We start from the raw sequence: 16800 nt of genomic DNA, 5'->3' as shown, positions 1-16800 counted from the left end.
TTGCATTTTTGCCGAACCTCATGTTGTTATATTTATTCTTATATTTGTAGTTCAATTTTGTATCAGTCTCATGAACCACATATATGTAAGTGGATGGACCAGTTAGCCCCTGTTTCCTGCACTTTTTCGGCTATCTGTTTGGGTTCCCCACCTCATTGGCTACTATGTTGGTCACAGCTGGCTCCATGACCAGCTGCATTAGTTTCTTCTGTGTTGTGTTGTTGAGACAGGTGCTTCAGTTGCTGGCCCTAAGCATGAGTGCAGTTACACATTTATTTACTTATTTCTCTACTATCGAGTTCATTTTTGTCCAGATCCCTCCATCTAGGTTAGTGTCTTTGCTCCAGCCACATGTGTTTGTTTGATGTTGGTGTGAACTCCTCATAACTGACTGTACTGGCCACCACATATTTATGTTTTCATAATCATGTGAGTACACCACTTTCCATGGCTTTGCCTTTCAGTTTGGTATGTCAACCCCATAGTTTGTATGCACTAATAGCTCCTCCTCTTGTTTGCAGTCCGTGGCACCTGAAGACAAAGCTTCAGGCATCAAAACCAGTCATGCAATAAATAAGATATTTCTGACAACTAAAGCAAATTTATCGTATTAATATGTTCCTCAGTTGTGGATGTTTGCCTGATAAAATATTTTGTACCAAATTAAATCAGGTGATACTGAGTGATCCACATTAGGAAATGCAACACTAAAAATAGTAGAGGATATAAATTACAGGCTTGCAGTAGTAAGAAAAGTTTTCCTGGAAAAGAAAAATTATTTTAAAAATTAATTTAACTTTTAAGTGCTGTAAGCTGCCCTCTTTTTTTATATCAGTTTGGTGGAAACGTTTTATTCTGGCTTTCTGATATGTTTAGACATTGGACATGTAGATTAGTCAGTTCTTGAAGGGCAAACTTACTCTGAAAATACAGGGTTATTACAAATGATTGAAGCGATTTCACAGCTCTACAATAACTTTATTATTTGAGATATTTTCACAATGCTTTGCGCACACATACAAAAACTCAAAAAGTTTTTTTAGGCATTCACAAATGTTGGATATGTGCCCCTTTAGTGATTCAGCAGACATCAAGCCGATAATCAAGTTCCTCCCACACTCGGCACAGCATGTCCCCATCAATGAGTTCGAAAGCATCGTCGATGCGAGCTCGCAGTTCTGGCACGTTTCTTGGTAGAGGAGGTTTAAACACTGAATATTTCACATAACCCCACAGAAAGAAATCGCATGGGGTTAAGTCGGGAGAGCGTGGAGGCCATGACATGAATTGCTGATCACGATCTCCACTACGACCGATCCATCGGTTTTCCAATCTCCTGTTTAAGAAATGCCGAACATCATGATGGAAGTGCGGTGGAGCACCATCCTGTTGAAATATGAAGTCGGCGCTGTCGGTCTCCAGTTGTGGCATGAGCGAATTTTCCAGCGTGTCCAGATACACGTGTCCTGTAACGTTTCTTTCGCAGAAGAAAAAGGGGCCGTAAACTTTACGCCGTGAGATTGCACAAAACACATTAACTTTTAGTGAATTGCGAATTTGCTGCATGAATGCGTGAGGATTCTCTACCGCCCAGATTCCCACATTGTGTCTGTTCACTTCACCATTAAGAAAAAATGTTGCTTCATCACTGAAAACAAGTTTCGCACTGAACGCATCCTCTTCCATGAGCTGTTGCAACCGCACCGAAAATTCAAAGCATTTGACTTTGTCATCGGGTGTCAGGGCTTGTAGCAATTGTAAATGGTAAGGCTTCTGCTTTAGCCTTTTCCGTAAGATTTTCCAAACCATCGGCTGTGGTACGTTTAGCTCCCTGCTTGCTTTATTCGTCGACTTCCGCAGGCTATGCGTGAAACTTGCCCGCACGCGTTCAACCGCTTCTTCGCTCACTGCAGGCCGACCCGTTGATTTCCCCTTACAGAGGCATCCAGAAGGTTTAAACTGCGCATACCATCGCCGAATGGAGTTAGCAGTTGGTGGATCTTTGTTGAACTTCGTCCTGAAGTGTCGTTGCACTGTTATGACTGACTGATGTGAGTGCATTTCAAGCACGACATACGCTTTCTCGGCTCCTGTCGCCATTTTGTCTCACTGCGCTCTTGAGCGCTCTGGCGGCAGAAACCTGAAGTGCGGCTTCAGCCGAACAAAACTTTATGAGTTTTTCTATGTATCTGTAGTGTGCCGTGACAATATGTCAATGAATGGAGCTACAGTGAATTTATGAAATCGCTTCAATCATTTGTAATAGCCCTGTACATGCATCAGTAGTTAGAGACTCAACAGTTTAGCTTGTATCCCACATGCCCTATCTACTCCTCTCCCACTACAACAAATCAGTCTTATCCAAAAGCTATGAAAGTGATTTAGGGTATAAATTAGATAACACACTTGTATGGCACACTCGATTTTATTTGTTCCTTGTTTGCATATCACTTTAACATGATTTCTTACACCACTTGGACTACACTTGCATATACTCATCATTCATGATATAAAATGAGTTAGCCACTGCAATTCTTTTTGTTACAGTCACTTTTACAACATTAAACATTTCATAATCAACAAATTAATATTTTTAACACAGTTCGCGTAATCATGCTCTCATGTATATTCGTGTCTTGCTCATGTGATGGTTCTGGTTATGGCTTGAGTGTGACAGGCTCACTGCCTCCCTCCAGCCAATCTCTAGGCTCCCACTTCTAGATCTATGGAGCATCCCCATCAGTGATGCCACTGTGCCATAGCAAAGAGGCATACTCTGATGTAGAAAAAACCCCAAGGGATAGATTCGATCAATTGAATGCTGGATTGTCCCCCTAATTTTTTTCCAAAATCGCTGCAAAAATGGCAATGGTGCCCTCACTTTCACACAGTATCGTTCTTCAGTAACAGTAGGATTATCTCATACACACTCCACAGCCATTTATACCAAGTAATTTGCAAAATCTTTACAAAGTTTGAAATATTTGACAAAAAGGTTTGGGAAATTCATTAAATTCTTTTCAGTATGATATATCAAGAGTGGAATTCCATATTTCTAGCTGAAAGGAGAATGACACAAAACAAATCTTGAAATTCAAAAGCAAGTCACTTATGAGATCAAAAAACTTATGAACTGTTCAGATTTGTAGCAAAGTACTACGTTTTTAGGCAAATGCTTTAATTGTAATGTAGCAGTCGGTCATATCAAACATAACAAATTCTATAAAAAGCAGGGAACGTGAGAGATACAATTTGATAGCTTGAAAACTTTTCTCTGGAACAAAACATAATACAAAACACTAAAATGATCGTAAGCTTTTAAAATCACATTTTTTCACTGGACTCTGATCAATGTAAATGACAATATAGACAAACGAAAATAGAAAATTTTGCTATAAAGAAAGCACTGCATTTACAGGAAATAGAACAACTTTACACATTTGTATGCAAGTTTTTGCAACCTATAGTAGACGCACAGTGGGATAACAGTTGTTATGAAAGGGAGCCATACACAAGAACTGTGAAGCAGAACAGTGCTGTTCATAGCTGGCTGCACATCTCCTTGCTGTCATTGTCACCTGAGGAGGTTTGGGTACCTCGTTTGCCATCAATGCCCTGTCGGCTGCTGTAGTCTCCCCTGCAAATGGTTCCTTCAGTCAATGCCTAAAACCTTGTTCACTGTGTAATCTGCCCCTTCCTCACCTTGTTATCTGGCTGCGCAGCATCATTCTGCTGGCAAATGCAGTGCGCAGTCACCACCAGTTCCCAGCATGAAACAAAATTCATTGTATGTGCCGTCTGCTTCTGTGGTAACACTTTACTGTTGCTTGTACCTGTCACGCAACCTAGCAAGCATCGCAAGTTCTATGCCTGCCTCTCTCTTAACTCGATCATCACTATCTTTTAATATTTTTAATATGCAAAACTCTAAATACTTGGCTGTATATATTTATGTTCACATTGTGCAATTGTATCAATATACATTTAACACTTCCGCTATTGTTTTTAATCATAATTAATATTTCCATAGTGCTTCGTCTTTCTAAAAGAAATATTTTGATACAAATATGTTTCACTGTTAATTATAATTAACAGTCACAAATATTACACTTTAAACACTTCATTTATAACACTAATTGGTTTCACTGCTCTTCTCCTCTTCCTCTTCAGAAAGAGACAGTTCCTTGGTAAAATATTTCTTTGCATTTTCAATGTGTTCATTACCATGGATCCTATCACCCTGGCACATATCAAGTTCGAAAGTATTAGAATGCTTCAAAGCAACAACCCTATAGTGTTCCTTATGCACATGGTGAAACACTTTTTTAATCTATCGTCCCTCTGTGATTGCCTGTGTATTAAAACAGGTCCCTAACCATGTACACTATAGGTTGCACTATCTTGTTATATTGTCTTTTTCGTGCTTCAGCTCTCCTATGAAGCATTTGTTTGGCCCTTTTAATTTTTTCTGCCCTTATTTAGCAGTCTATGCAGTGCTTCCCTATTTAATGTGTTTTCATCAACCAATTGGTGGTAAAATCACTGAGACCAATGAAGCTTCTCAGCTGCTTCCTATTTCTTGGTGTTGGAAAATTTCTTATTGCTGTAAGCTTCTCTGGGTTGGATTTTATTCCTGCTGGCCTAATAATGTACCCCAGGAAAGGTATTTCTGGATTCTGACTTATGAAAATTAAGTATGGCACCTGCATTTTCACATCTTTCTAATATCTCCTCCAAGGTCCTTAATTGTTTCCTTCACATTTCACTGGCTGCTAACATTGATTAATGTTGATAGCATTTCAGCTGCTTTTCTATCAATATTCCTAATCCCATATATTTTGCTCCTGACTTCTTCCCATGTGAGCTCATTTGCTTCTTGTGCGCTGACAGGAATTGTACTCCTGTGTCTATGGTTTACTAAATTTTTCTCTTCCATTAAATCTTTACAAATTGACCAAAGACTAGTTGTGTGCCCACATATTTTAATTTCAGTTATTAGAATAATTACCACCTTATCTTTTACACAACATCTACTAGTTTATATTCTTGTTTTTCACGTAGTTATTCACCTTTATTACATAAATATTTCTTTCTACTTGGTCTGTGTTTGGAGGCCCTACCATATATGTTTCACGGCAGGTTCTGCTCCACTGCTTTGCCTCCATCTGTTGTAGCTTTCTTCATGCGTGCTACATGCTTATTCCCCTCTACCACTTGTCCCCCACTCATCATGAGATCTGAAAGCGGTACTGCTGTGTCCTCGACCTCTGCTGGTTCTCTATTTGTTCACCCATGTTCGTAATGTGTTCTGCGCTGTGGTGCTGCATCCTGAAACAGTCTTTGGTCACTTCTGGTGGCATATCCTCCCACTCTGATTGTGTAAATGTAACCCTGGCCTGGCCCACAGAGTCAGTAATAGTTTCTATTAAATGATTACATACTTCACGTGGCAGCCTTTGTATTACCCATCACACCATATTTGTCTCATCATACAGTGTGTCAAGATACTGATTCCTCTTTAATGGAAAACTACATATAGAGATTAATATGTCATCATGTTTGCTCATAATAGTATTTTAGGAACATCTTCTCAAATTCTGAATAGGTTAAATGTTTCTTATCTAAGTGTGTGCTTTGTCCTCCATTTCATTTATGACATAAGCAATTTTATTCCTTTCATCCCATGATTTTGGTGACAATCTCTGGAAATTCTTTATAAACTAAACAGGGTGCAGCTTACCTCTGGGGTGGAATTTACTGAACTTACAACTGTTTCTGAACTCCACTTGAGGGTAACTTTTGGTCACTACTGCAGTTTGGCCACTTAATGATTTCATTTTGCTGCTTAGTGTCTCAGTTACAACCTACTCAGTCTGTTGATCAATATTTTGTTGTACTTTCTGTGCTTTTGCTGCCGCCTCTCTCCATATCTTTCAACTCATTCTCGATCTCTTCTACTCATTTATTAATTTCTTCTCATCCTTGTGCTTTCATATTTGTGAATACTGCTATCGCATTTATCTCGAGTGTTATGCGCTTCTGCATCTGTTTTTGTAGTTCTTTTATTTGTGTGACTACTTTTCCCTGTTTCCTTGTTTACTTTCTCTTGTTCTTCCTTCTCTTTCTTTAATTCATTATCCATCTCTTTCTCCCATGCTTTAAACCTTGCCTCAGAACTTGCAAATTGTTTTCCATGATCTTATTGAAGTGCTTTAATGTCTGATTTAAGTTCACTTGATATTGATAATTTCCTTTCTTTTGCTCGCCTGTCTGCTTTTTGATCTAACTACTTGAATGCCTCCATGAACCAGTTCCTCCTCTTGGTTTGGACATTTCATCAAAAACGTCTTTGATGACCCACGGCTTCCCGCCTCTCTGTTTCGCGTGTGGTCTGACTTCCTGCACTGTGATAGCATTCTCGCTTCCCGCGCCCGGGTTCGATTCCCGGCGGGGTCAGGGATTTTCTCTGCCTCGTGATGACTGGGTGTTGTGTGATGTCCTTAGGTTAGTTAGGTTTAAGTAGTTCTAAGTTCTAGGGGACTGATGACCATAGATGTTAAGTCCCATAGTGCTCAGAGCCATTTTGAACTTCCTGCACTTTCCTGCTCCATGCTATCTTCAAAGAATAATTTTGTTGAGTTAGCTGTCAGACTTTCTTTCCCTTCAGATTCATTTTCTTGTTTCATTTCACTACCTTACAACCAATTTTCCCGTTCTTCTAAATTAGAGTGATAGTCATCCTCATTTGAAATACTCTTCTGTTTGATTTCCTCTACAAGCTATATTGGTTCCATTTTACACTATTTGAAATTTACTACTATTTTTCTGAATATTATCCCAAATTTACTAATATCCACAGTTCTAAAATTTCACTGTTTCATCACATACAATTTTATGTATACTTGATAGCTTATGCAGCACCTCCCATTGAGTATTTACTGCTACACTGTTAATCAGTATTTACGGCACTGTGTTTTCGTTAATGGCCTACAGCAACTTACAACACTTACGTTTTGTACTTGTGCTGCTGTTGGCTGCTGGCTGATGATCATTGTGATGTAATATCTGCTTGATCCGTTATTCATCAGTTTGTCTGCCTTCTTCTTCTTCCTTGCAATGGCTCTTCCATCATATCCAAAATGTTTAGGAAACTGCTCCTTCCTTTGTTTTTCTTACAATTGCATCCAAGGTTCTTGCAGTCCAGGTTGTCACATGTCGCCACGTGTGTGCTGCCCCCCCTTTTTTTATATCAGTTTACTGGAAATTTTTCCAGTTTCAGTCTGGCTGTTTGATATTTTTAATACGCCAGTAGTTAGAATCTCAACTCTGTAGCGTGTGACACATGCCCTATTTTCTGTATCCACACTAACACAAAACAGTCCCATCCAAAAGTTATGAAAGTGATTTAGATTGTAAATTAGATAACATATTTGTATTTTATTTGTTCCTTGTTTGCATATCACTTTAACATGGTTTCTAACACCACTTGGACGACACTTGCATATACTCATCATTCATGATATAAAATGAGTTAGCCATTGCATTCTTTTTCTGTATGATCGCCTTTTCATTATTAAACATTTCATAATTGACAGGTTAATATTTTGAACACAGTTACCACAATGGCGCCCTCATACATATTTGCTTCCCACAGTCGTGCTCTCATAGCATATTCATGTCCAGCCCTGGCTATGGCTCAAGTGCAATAGACTCACTGCTTCTCATCAACTGATGTCCAGGTGCCCACTTGCACCTTCCAGGACTATGGAGCATCCCCGTCAGTGATGCCACTGCACTGTAACAAAGAGGCACCCAATGATGTAGCATAAAGCGTAAGGGTAGATTTGAGTTGTCGAATGCTTCATCGACATATGTATCCTTACAGTGCTAGACAATTTTTCTAAAAGTATTTGCATGGAGCATAGCCTTGTATTGAAATGGAATACAAACAATAAATAGATCAGACAAGAACAGAATAGAACCTTTTGAAGTGTAAAAAATGTTGGGATTAAGTGGGTAGATCAGTTAAGTACTGAAGCGATACTGTGCTGAATTGAGGAGAAAAGAAATTTATGGCACAATGAGACTAGAAGAAGGTAACAACTGATAAGACACACTCTGAGGCATTTAAGAATCCTCATCTTGGTAACTGAAGTAAGTATTGGGGATTGAATTGCAGAGTGCGACCAAGGCTTGACTATACTAAGCAGATTCAAGTGGATCTGCACTGCAGTAGTTATGAAGATGTGAAGAGGATTGCACACAATAGATTAGCTTGAAGAGCTGTACCAAACCAGCCTTTGAAGAAAAATAATAACATTAATAAACTAATGATCTGAGCCATACATTGTATCCCATTTCCAGGGGAAAAGGGAAGAAGCATTATTTAGTTTGTTAGTTAGATTTTCCATAGATCATAATCATGATACATGCAGACTGTGTCAACTAACTTAATATTGCACACACAATTTAACAAAAAACATTTACAGGGTTAGGTGCTGGCTGCTTATGAGTTTGTAATGGACTATTTATTTACATTTCAAGAATTCCTCTATGGCGTAGGAGTAGTTGTTACAGAGAAACAACTTAAATCTACATTTGGAATCACTTCTGCTGTTTGTAAGATATTTTATTCTCGAAGACAGACCATCAAGAGTTTATGGTTGTGTATATCTCTTGTGCGTGTGCCAAAGTTGATTCATCAGAGAGTGCCAATCATTCTAGTACTGTGTTTATAAATATCTCTAGTATTCTCTAACTGCGGTGGATTGTAAACAATGAAGTCCATCAACGAATAAATGTACCTTGAGGATGCGGTTAACGTATCCAACTGCTTAAATAGATACTTGCAAGGTCTGTATGTGTGAACCCTGTCATAATTCTAATTAATCTAGTAATACAATGAATATCTTTTGTGTAAGTGAGGATGTACATTAAACTATTATCTCTTAGGACACAATGAAAAAGTACAAAACATGTTAACATACTGATTCTTATATCTTACAAATTGGAAATTATTCTCATGGCAGAACTAGTTCAATCCAAACATTTTAACTGGTCTGCTGTATGGTTTTTCTGCTTATAAAGTTGTCATCAATATGCAAGCCCAAGAACTTAGAACTTTCTGCTTTGTTGTTATTTCTTGTTAATACGCTACTAGTGTTACCTGTTAGTGTCTGTTAATAGGGGAGGTGGTGTATTTTTGTCTGTATAAACCTGGATGAATAGTGTGTTTTCTAATCACATTTGAGCAAACCATTTAATAACTTTAACAAAATATGTTTTACTATTTTTTCTGTTAATATTTCATCACTTGGTGTGACAATAATCTTGCAAAACACGTTAAAAGAAGTAATTGTGTTTTTCATATTTGAATATAAAATGGCAGATCAGTAACATAGAACAAGGACAGCAGTGGTCACATGATTGAACCCTGCAAAATACTTTTTGCGATATATCCCCATGCGGATGACGGGTGTCCCATCTTATATTATCTGAATATCCTAGTGTAACTTTCAGCTCTCTGTTTCATAAATAGTAACTAAACCATGCAACCCACAAAAACATAATTTATTATTTAAAATTGTATTATTTGCTGAGTGAAAGTATAGGTTGCTGCCTTAGTAGTGCAACGCTTTTGAAACTTAAGCTACTATTGGTGACTATCCCATTACTACACAAGTGGCTGACAACCCAAGAGCACATCACCCTATCAAAAATTTTGGACAGTAACAAAAGGAGTGAGGCTGACTAGTAGTTATTGACATCCATGCAGTCACCTTTCTTATCGAGAGACGTAACAATGACATATTTCATTCTGTCTGGGAAAATACTCTGAATTAGTTATAACTGACACATATTTTTGAAAAATCATGATTTGCACAATAACTGTGTGTTACTTTATTGAAATCAATCAGTTTCAGTTAGAGAGTAGGCCATCCAGTGGTGTGTATATAGTTTGAAAGAGACCATAATTTGGCATTTCCAAGCACAATCATCATATAGGTATACAACATTCACCACATAATATATGCTTACAAAACGTCTTCAGTTACAGGATATATGTCGAATCTTGATAACTTGAATCTATGTCAATGCTGAAGACCAACTACAATATGCTGGAAAGTATCCGGCGTAGACAGGTTTTGGTAGAATTGGTTGTTAATGTAGATTCAGGATGTCACAATTTGAATTGTGTGCTGTAATTTATGTCATTTTGTAAGTGTAATACTTCAAGTAATTTCATTGTTTTCCATTAATTACTCTTATAGTTTATGCGTATCATGAGCTGACAAACCATTTGCCACGAGATGAGCTTGTTGTATGCACACATTCTCTATCAGGTAATTTACAAAATACCGTGTGGGGACTGCATACTGTAACTGTAACAGATAATACTTTTCCAATATTAACAGGCCTCTTCATTCTGATTTGTACAGAATTTACTTACACTGATAAGCCAAAACATTATGACCACTGCCAAAGAGGTAGAAGGATAGTGAAACCACCACTAGACACTAAATAGTTGGATGACCATGACTCTTCATGCAGCATAGGGTTCAGAGGCTTGTCTACTCTGCAAAGTAGGATAGATGGTGATCTGTGGCATCTCTGCTGAAAGAGCAGAAAGGTGGTAAACGCATAACTGTTTTGGAGCACACTGTTCATTGTAAATTGTTGAACGTGGAGCTCTGTAGCAGACAACCCTTACGAGTTCACATGTTGACCCAACAACGTTGTTGGTTGGTTGGTTGGTTGTTTGGGAAGGAGACCAGACAGCGTGGTCATCGGTCTCATCGGATTAGGGAAGGATGGGGAAGGAAGTCGGCCGTGCCCTTTTAGAGGAACCATCCCAGCATTTGCCTGGAGTGATTTAGGGAAATCACGGAAAACCTAAATCAGGATGGCCGGACCCAACAACATTGTAATTTATGGCTACAGTGGGCATGGGACCATTGGGATTTGACTATCAATCAATGGAAACATGTTGGCTCTTCAGGTGAATCACACTACATCGATGGTCGTCTCCACAAACGCTGTCATCGATGGGAACGGCGGCTCAAAACGTGCAGCATGCCACGGACGCAGGCTAGTGGAGCAATATTATGCTATGGGAGAGATTCTCCTGTGCTTTCATGGGACCTGTGGTAGAAATCAAAGACACACTGACAGCTGCAAAACACCTGTTTGATGTCTTTCCCAATGGCAATGTCATCTTTCAGTAGCATAATTGTATGTGTCTCAGAGCTGGAACTATGCTACAGTGGTTTGAGGGGCATTACAGTGAAATCACGTTGATATCTCAGGAACCAAATTCACCTGATATAAATCCTATGGAACCCGTGTGGGTCACTATCTGGCACCATCACTGCATACACAAATCAGTGGCCCACTATTTACGTAAATTATGTAGCCTGTGTTTAGAAATCTAATGCTGCATGCCCCCACAAACCTTCCAACGAACTGTTGAATCCCTGCTACTCTGAAACAGTGATGTATTCTGTTCTAAAGACTGACAGACAAACTATTAAGCACATGGTCATAATGTTTTGGCTCATCAGTGTAGTTCTCTGTTTTTCAAAGTCTATTTAGTTTTTAGGAATGCGGTGGCTTCTCTTCTATCCATAACAGATCTACATCAATACGCAGCTGATTTATAACCCCTTACTTTAGGATTTTCTATCCCTGTACTCTGACTGACAAATGCCATCAATGTGTTTACAGTTACTGAGTCTGCAAAACAAACTAACAACTCCTTTACTTTATTTTTAACCCCACCAATATTTTGATGAAGCAAGTTGATTTTCCCTTTCTCTTTATCTTACCGTGTATTCTTAAACGATGAATTGGAAGTCTCTGACAATTAAATATGTTTAATACTTTCTTTCTGAATTCCAAATTTAACCTAAAAGAGAAGTCTCATCTGACGCCAACAACCACAAGGATTAGCCTTTGTGTGGTAGTAGACACTTTATGCTGCTTTCTTATGCTTTCTGCTAACAGATCTAGCTTTTCTTTAAACCTCCTATTCAGTTGTAGATGATGAGAAGAATATTTCCATCTTCCTGTAGCATCCACTGGGCAACAACAATATAAGATTTTACAGTCATCGTAAGGAGCCTGCCCAGCCATCTACTCACCCTACAGCATAGTTAATTCTGGCTGGTCATGGTACCAAAAAACCTCCATAAAACCCACATTTATGTGTTCGGCATCAGCTCCTATTTTGCACAGGTCACATACCAGGTTGTTTCAAGCTCTGTCGGTCAGCACCTGGTCATCTTTGCTAGAATCCTTAAATATTTATCTTAGCTTTTCTGTTAGATGTTGAGATTAGCACTTTGTTTCACAAAATTTGTGACCTGGAAAACTTAATTTTTCCTGTAGCTGTTGACTTACATCTTTCTTATGACAGCTGTCTATCAGCAGATAGAGAGAGAGGGGGATATATATATATATATATATATATATATATATATATATATATATATATATATATATATATATATATATATATATATATATATATATATATATAAAAAATATCTAATTTTCATTGATTATTAGATATTACACTGTGTAGAAATGTTAATTTTTTGATCTGGACTACTCAGTAAATAGGTTTTGGCCTCTTCATTCTAGGTGCCTTTGGCTGCTGGTGTCCTGGTACCTGCTTCTCTGCTGCAACGAGTTAATCGAGCTGACTATCGGAAACTCACCCGTGGTCTTGCATCAGCTCTTTTCTCACCCCTTGAACTAGGATCAAGTTCAGTGACTGGTCAGCGGTGGACTCGAGCAGGTTATTGCTCAGGCCGACCAACGAAACCTGCTCTGGATCGGCGTCGTGTGGAAGCCATTCTCGGTGTGTCTATGTTGATACAGTTGTACCATTCTTTATAACTTAATATCAGAAAAACAAGCATTAAGTAGACATTAGTGGGAAATAGTAACCTAAATCATAGAAAGTAATTTAAATGCACGAGAAAAAATAAGAGGGGATGATTTTTGAATTGCTGAAGATAATTCAAATGAGCAACGAATAAGAGAACATATTAAGGAGGACACACAAGGAGAGTGAAAGAATGTAGAAGTGGAAGAAATTGTATGATGAGATTCTGGGTATGATGGGAAGGGATGTCAGTGAAAAGTAGTAGAAGCAAGGTTAGGAAAAATAAAATAAAGGTATGTAATGTAATAGAGAAATGGAAATATAAAATTTTATTTTTATTAACAGCTAATATGTAGTTCATATTAGTGTAGCTTGTATCCTCCTACCCAGTCCTAATTTCATGTCCTGTTTTCCACTCCTTTTTTGCAATATTTAAAACAGTTTCTTCTAAATTTTACTTTTTGTTTTTTTTTCCCTATAATTACACTATACAGGATATCTGAAATAAAAGCTCACAAAAAGATTAGTGAAATTCGAGCTTTTGAAGGTAATTTTCATTCTCTGAATTCAATGTCACAAAGAAGAAAAGTAGCAGTTTCATGTGTTGCTGCATTCTTCGCATATTCTGTTAGTGCAGGGCATTTGTCAGTGTACCTCCACTTATCTTGTACTGTCGGTTGTCTTCACCAGTTCCAGTGACCATCAATATGATAAAAGTATTCCTCAAGTTGTGTAGAGTTCTTACTGCATGCCTTCACTAACTTAATTCTTACATTTCCTTTCCATTTTCGGCTATTTTGTATGCTTCATACGTTTCGAGATATAACTTCTTACCTCTCTGCCCAGTGTCTTGTGATATATCTGCATATTCATTTCATGTTCATTTCCTGTCTTTGAAGCTAATTTCTTTTCCACTGTTTCATACCTTGACCAGCAGTTAAACTCAAGATGTCACCTTAAAATGTAAAGATTTGTCCTCCACTACTGACTATACAATCTTTCATAACGCATATGTTTCATATTGTTTATTATCCTTACACTCTTCATGTTAACTATGTTATGAGAAAAGTTCTTACCGAGAAAGTTTTAAAGTACGTATGTATATATATCTCATTTTTTTCTGACTTGTTGTTTCACTTTTTTAAATAGTTTAGTTGTATTCACTTTGTTTTAATCTTATCGACTATTATAAGACAAATAACGCATTTTAGCACAGTAGCAACATTGTTCTCCTGTCTTCACAGATGCTGCGTTAGTGGGGAGCTATACGTGACTTTCACCACAGTAGCCCCTTAGAAGTTTTGTATTTTTTATCCAAGAACCTAAGCAAAAAAGAAAACTGACAAACTAGATGCTCACTGGGGCAAACTCAGACACTGTGTAGTCTGTAGACTGTACTTCAACAATTAGACAGTTTTCAGGATTGAGTAGATCACATTACTAATAGTGTGTAATCTGTTCACTCGTGCCTCTTTGAGGTGCTACCCAAAATCTCTGAGAATTTCATTGTAAGAATCAGAAATCTATACCTACATCCTAGTGTCCTCCATCACCTTCAAAGTAGTCACCTCAGGTATGCATGCAATGATCCCAGCGCTGTTCTCATTTTTGGAAGCATTACTGGAAGCCCTCGGGGTGAAGGGTGTTCAGGACCCATTGTGATTCCACATGGATGTCTTCAGTTGAGTCAAAATGTTGCCCTTGCAAGACGATTTTTATCTTCAGGAGCAGGTAGAAATTGCATGGGGCTAGATCTGGGGAGTAGGGAGGGTGGCAGCCATTTCCATGTTGATTTTCACCAGGAATTCTTTCACAACAAGTGAAGTATGTGTGGGTGCCTAGTCATGGTGCACCAACCAGTCTTTCTTTTCCGACAACTCTATCCGTATTCACTAAAAATTTTCCCCTCAGTTGCCTCAAAACCTCACAGTAAAACTGCCTGTTGATACTCTGACCATTTGCAACAAAATCCTTATGCACCATTTCCCGAATGTTGAAAAAAATCATCAGCATTGACTTCATTTTTCTGTGAACTTGTCAAGCTTTTTTCAGCATTGGAGAAGATGGCGTTTTCCATTGTGATGACTACTGCTTCATTTCAGAACTGTAGACCCAAGATTCATCACCTGTTATGATTCTAGATAAGAATTTTGGACACTCTCGAACTCTTTGTTGCAGTTCAGTGCACGTCTGAATCCTGAGGCTTCATTGGTCGACGTTGAGAGGGCTGCGATTTGTCATGTTCAGTTCATCAGCTAGAATTTGTTTACATGTAATGTGTGACAAACCAAGTCTGTTACAAACATCGTGAATTGTCTGCCTTCAGTCTTTGTAAAACACTTCATGCAGTTTCATGATAATGTCCGGTGTTGTGAATGTTGACGGTTGACCAGAATGCTTGTCATCTTGGACAGATTCTTGGTCTTCCTTGAAGCACTTGAACCAAATGTTCTTGTTTGTCTTAGTGCACTCTCACCAAATGCCTCTGTCAGCATGCAGTGAGTTTCAGATGCAGTTTTCTTCAACTTCAAACAGAATTTTGATATAAATCTCTTGCTTCTTCACTTTAACCATTTCACAATTTGCAGAAACACTGAAACAACCTGACAGGCACCACTACAACTCACAACTACATCCGCCAAAGATGGCAGAACTTTGTGCCACAGTAGCTATAATGTGTACCTCTAGATACCTAGCAGCGGAATGTTGTACTGCTACTGGTTTGGGTAGCACCTTGTATAACAAAATCTTCAGGGTATCATAGAAGACAGCCCATTCCTTATTGGAACAGGCAGTCTACTATAAGGGCAAATGGTTGGCACTGCGGGCTCAAGGGCAGCTTATCTGCATAAAAACTTGCATGCCTTGAGGCAGTGAGTTGATAACTTGACAAATCATCGAGGGAAGGTTCACCATTGTAGTATGGGAACATGTTGCAATGCTGTGCCAACAAATCACCTTCCATGAATCCAGTTCCAGGAGAACAAGGGAGAACAGATTTCCATTCAAGAAATGAGTAGGACAATAACCTTCACTACTCATTGTCTGCAGTGGGTAAGTGGATACCATGGTACTGATGGTACATGACAATATCCTTCACCAGACTTGTTTTATTATGGTATCCTGTGGAAACTTAGCTGAAAAACCAAGGATAATTTGCTTGCCTTTTTTCAAGTAAAATACACACCAAAGGCCAATATCCTGGCATGAGGTGGTCATCAATAATTGATCCTCTCCTTAAACTGGGAAACAAGAGCACAAACCCTAACTGTTGTTGATTTTGCCGTTACTGTTGTTATCATCATCATCATCATCATCATCATCATCATCATCTCACCCTCATCAGCTGTATTGGTAACCCACTAGAATAGGTGACAAAATGCCTCCTCATCAGCTCTCTGGTATCAAAAATCTTGTAAGATGATTCCTGTCTGTGCTTAGAATACACCATTCAACTCTGATAATATACCCTACTGGAACCATCCCTACAGGAAATGTTTATAAATGAACAGTGTGATGTAAGTGTCTTCTTTGGTACTGAAAAAGGCATGGAGTAATACCTGTAGACACAACATTATCTGCAATTATCCAAATGAGATTTCTGCCTTTGTTTCCCCATTTTTGTGCAAATCTTCTGTGAGGTAGTGACAGTGGTTTTGAATATTTTTGGCCATAACTGTAATTCTTAGCTGACATAAACAACATCTTTCCTGCTACCCACTCAACAAGAGTAAGCAGAACACTTGTTGGTAACTGGAAAATAGGAAAAAACTGATTATGTGTAATTGCTTTTCACTTGCTGACATCTCAGCTGCTATGCCGAAAAAGAGCTAACAGCAACTCTTAATGAAATAAGACTGAAATCTAACATACCACATTTAAATTAAAAAAGAAATCTTTCAGAGGTAAAA

General features: G+C 38.3%; 1 protein-coding gene across 6 annotated transcripts in view; it reads left to right on the top strand.

Moving 5' to 3' along the window:
• Positions 1 to 16800, top strand: part of LOC126180975 (protein abrupt-like) — a 276247-nt gene that overhangs the window by 174410 nt on the left and 85037 nt on the right. For 5 of the 6 annotated variants that reach the window (XM_049924736.1, XM_049924739.1, XM_049924735.1 and 2 more), the window contains one exon: positions 12643 to 12862. The exons of the other annotated variant lie outside the window; for it this stretch is intronic. In XM_049924736.1, coding sequence (XP_049780693.1) covers positions 12643 to 12862 — 220 coding nt within the window. The remainder of the gene's footprint in view (positions 1 to 12642; positions 12863 to 16800) is intronic. 6 annotated transcript variants of the gene reach the window in all.

This window comes from Schistocerca cancellata, chromosome 1 (assembly GCF_023864275.1).
Source record: "Schistocerca cancellata isolate TAMUIC-IGC-003103 chromosome 1, iqSchCanc2.1, whole genome shotgun sequence".
NCBI classification, from domain to species: domain Eukaryota; kingdom Metazoa; phylum Arthropoda; class Insecta; order Orthoptera; family Acrididae; genus Schistocerca; species Schistocerca cancellata.
Note: the sequence above shows the minus strand (reverse complement) of the source record. Positions and strands in the feature narration are given on the sequence as shown.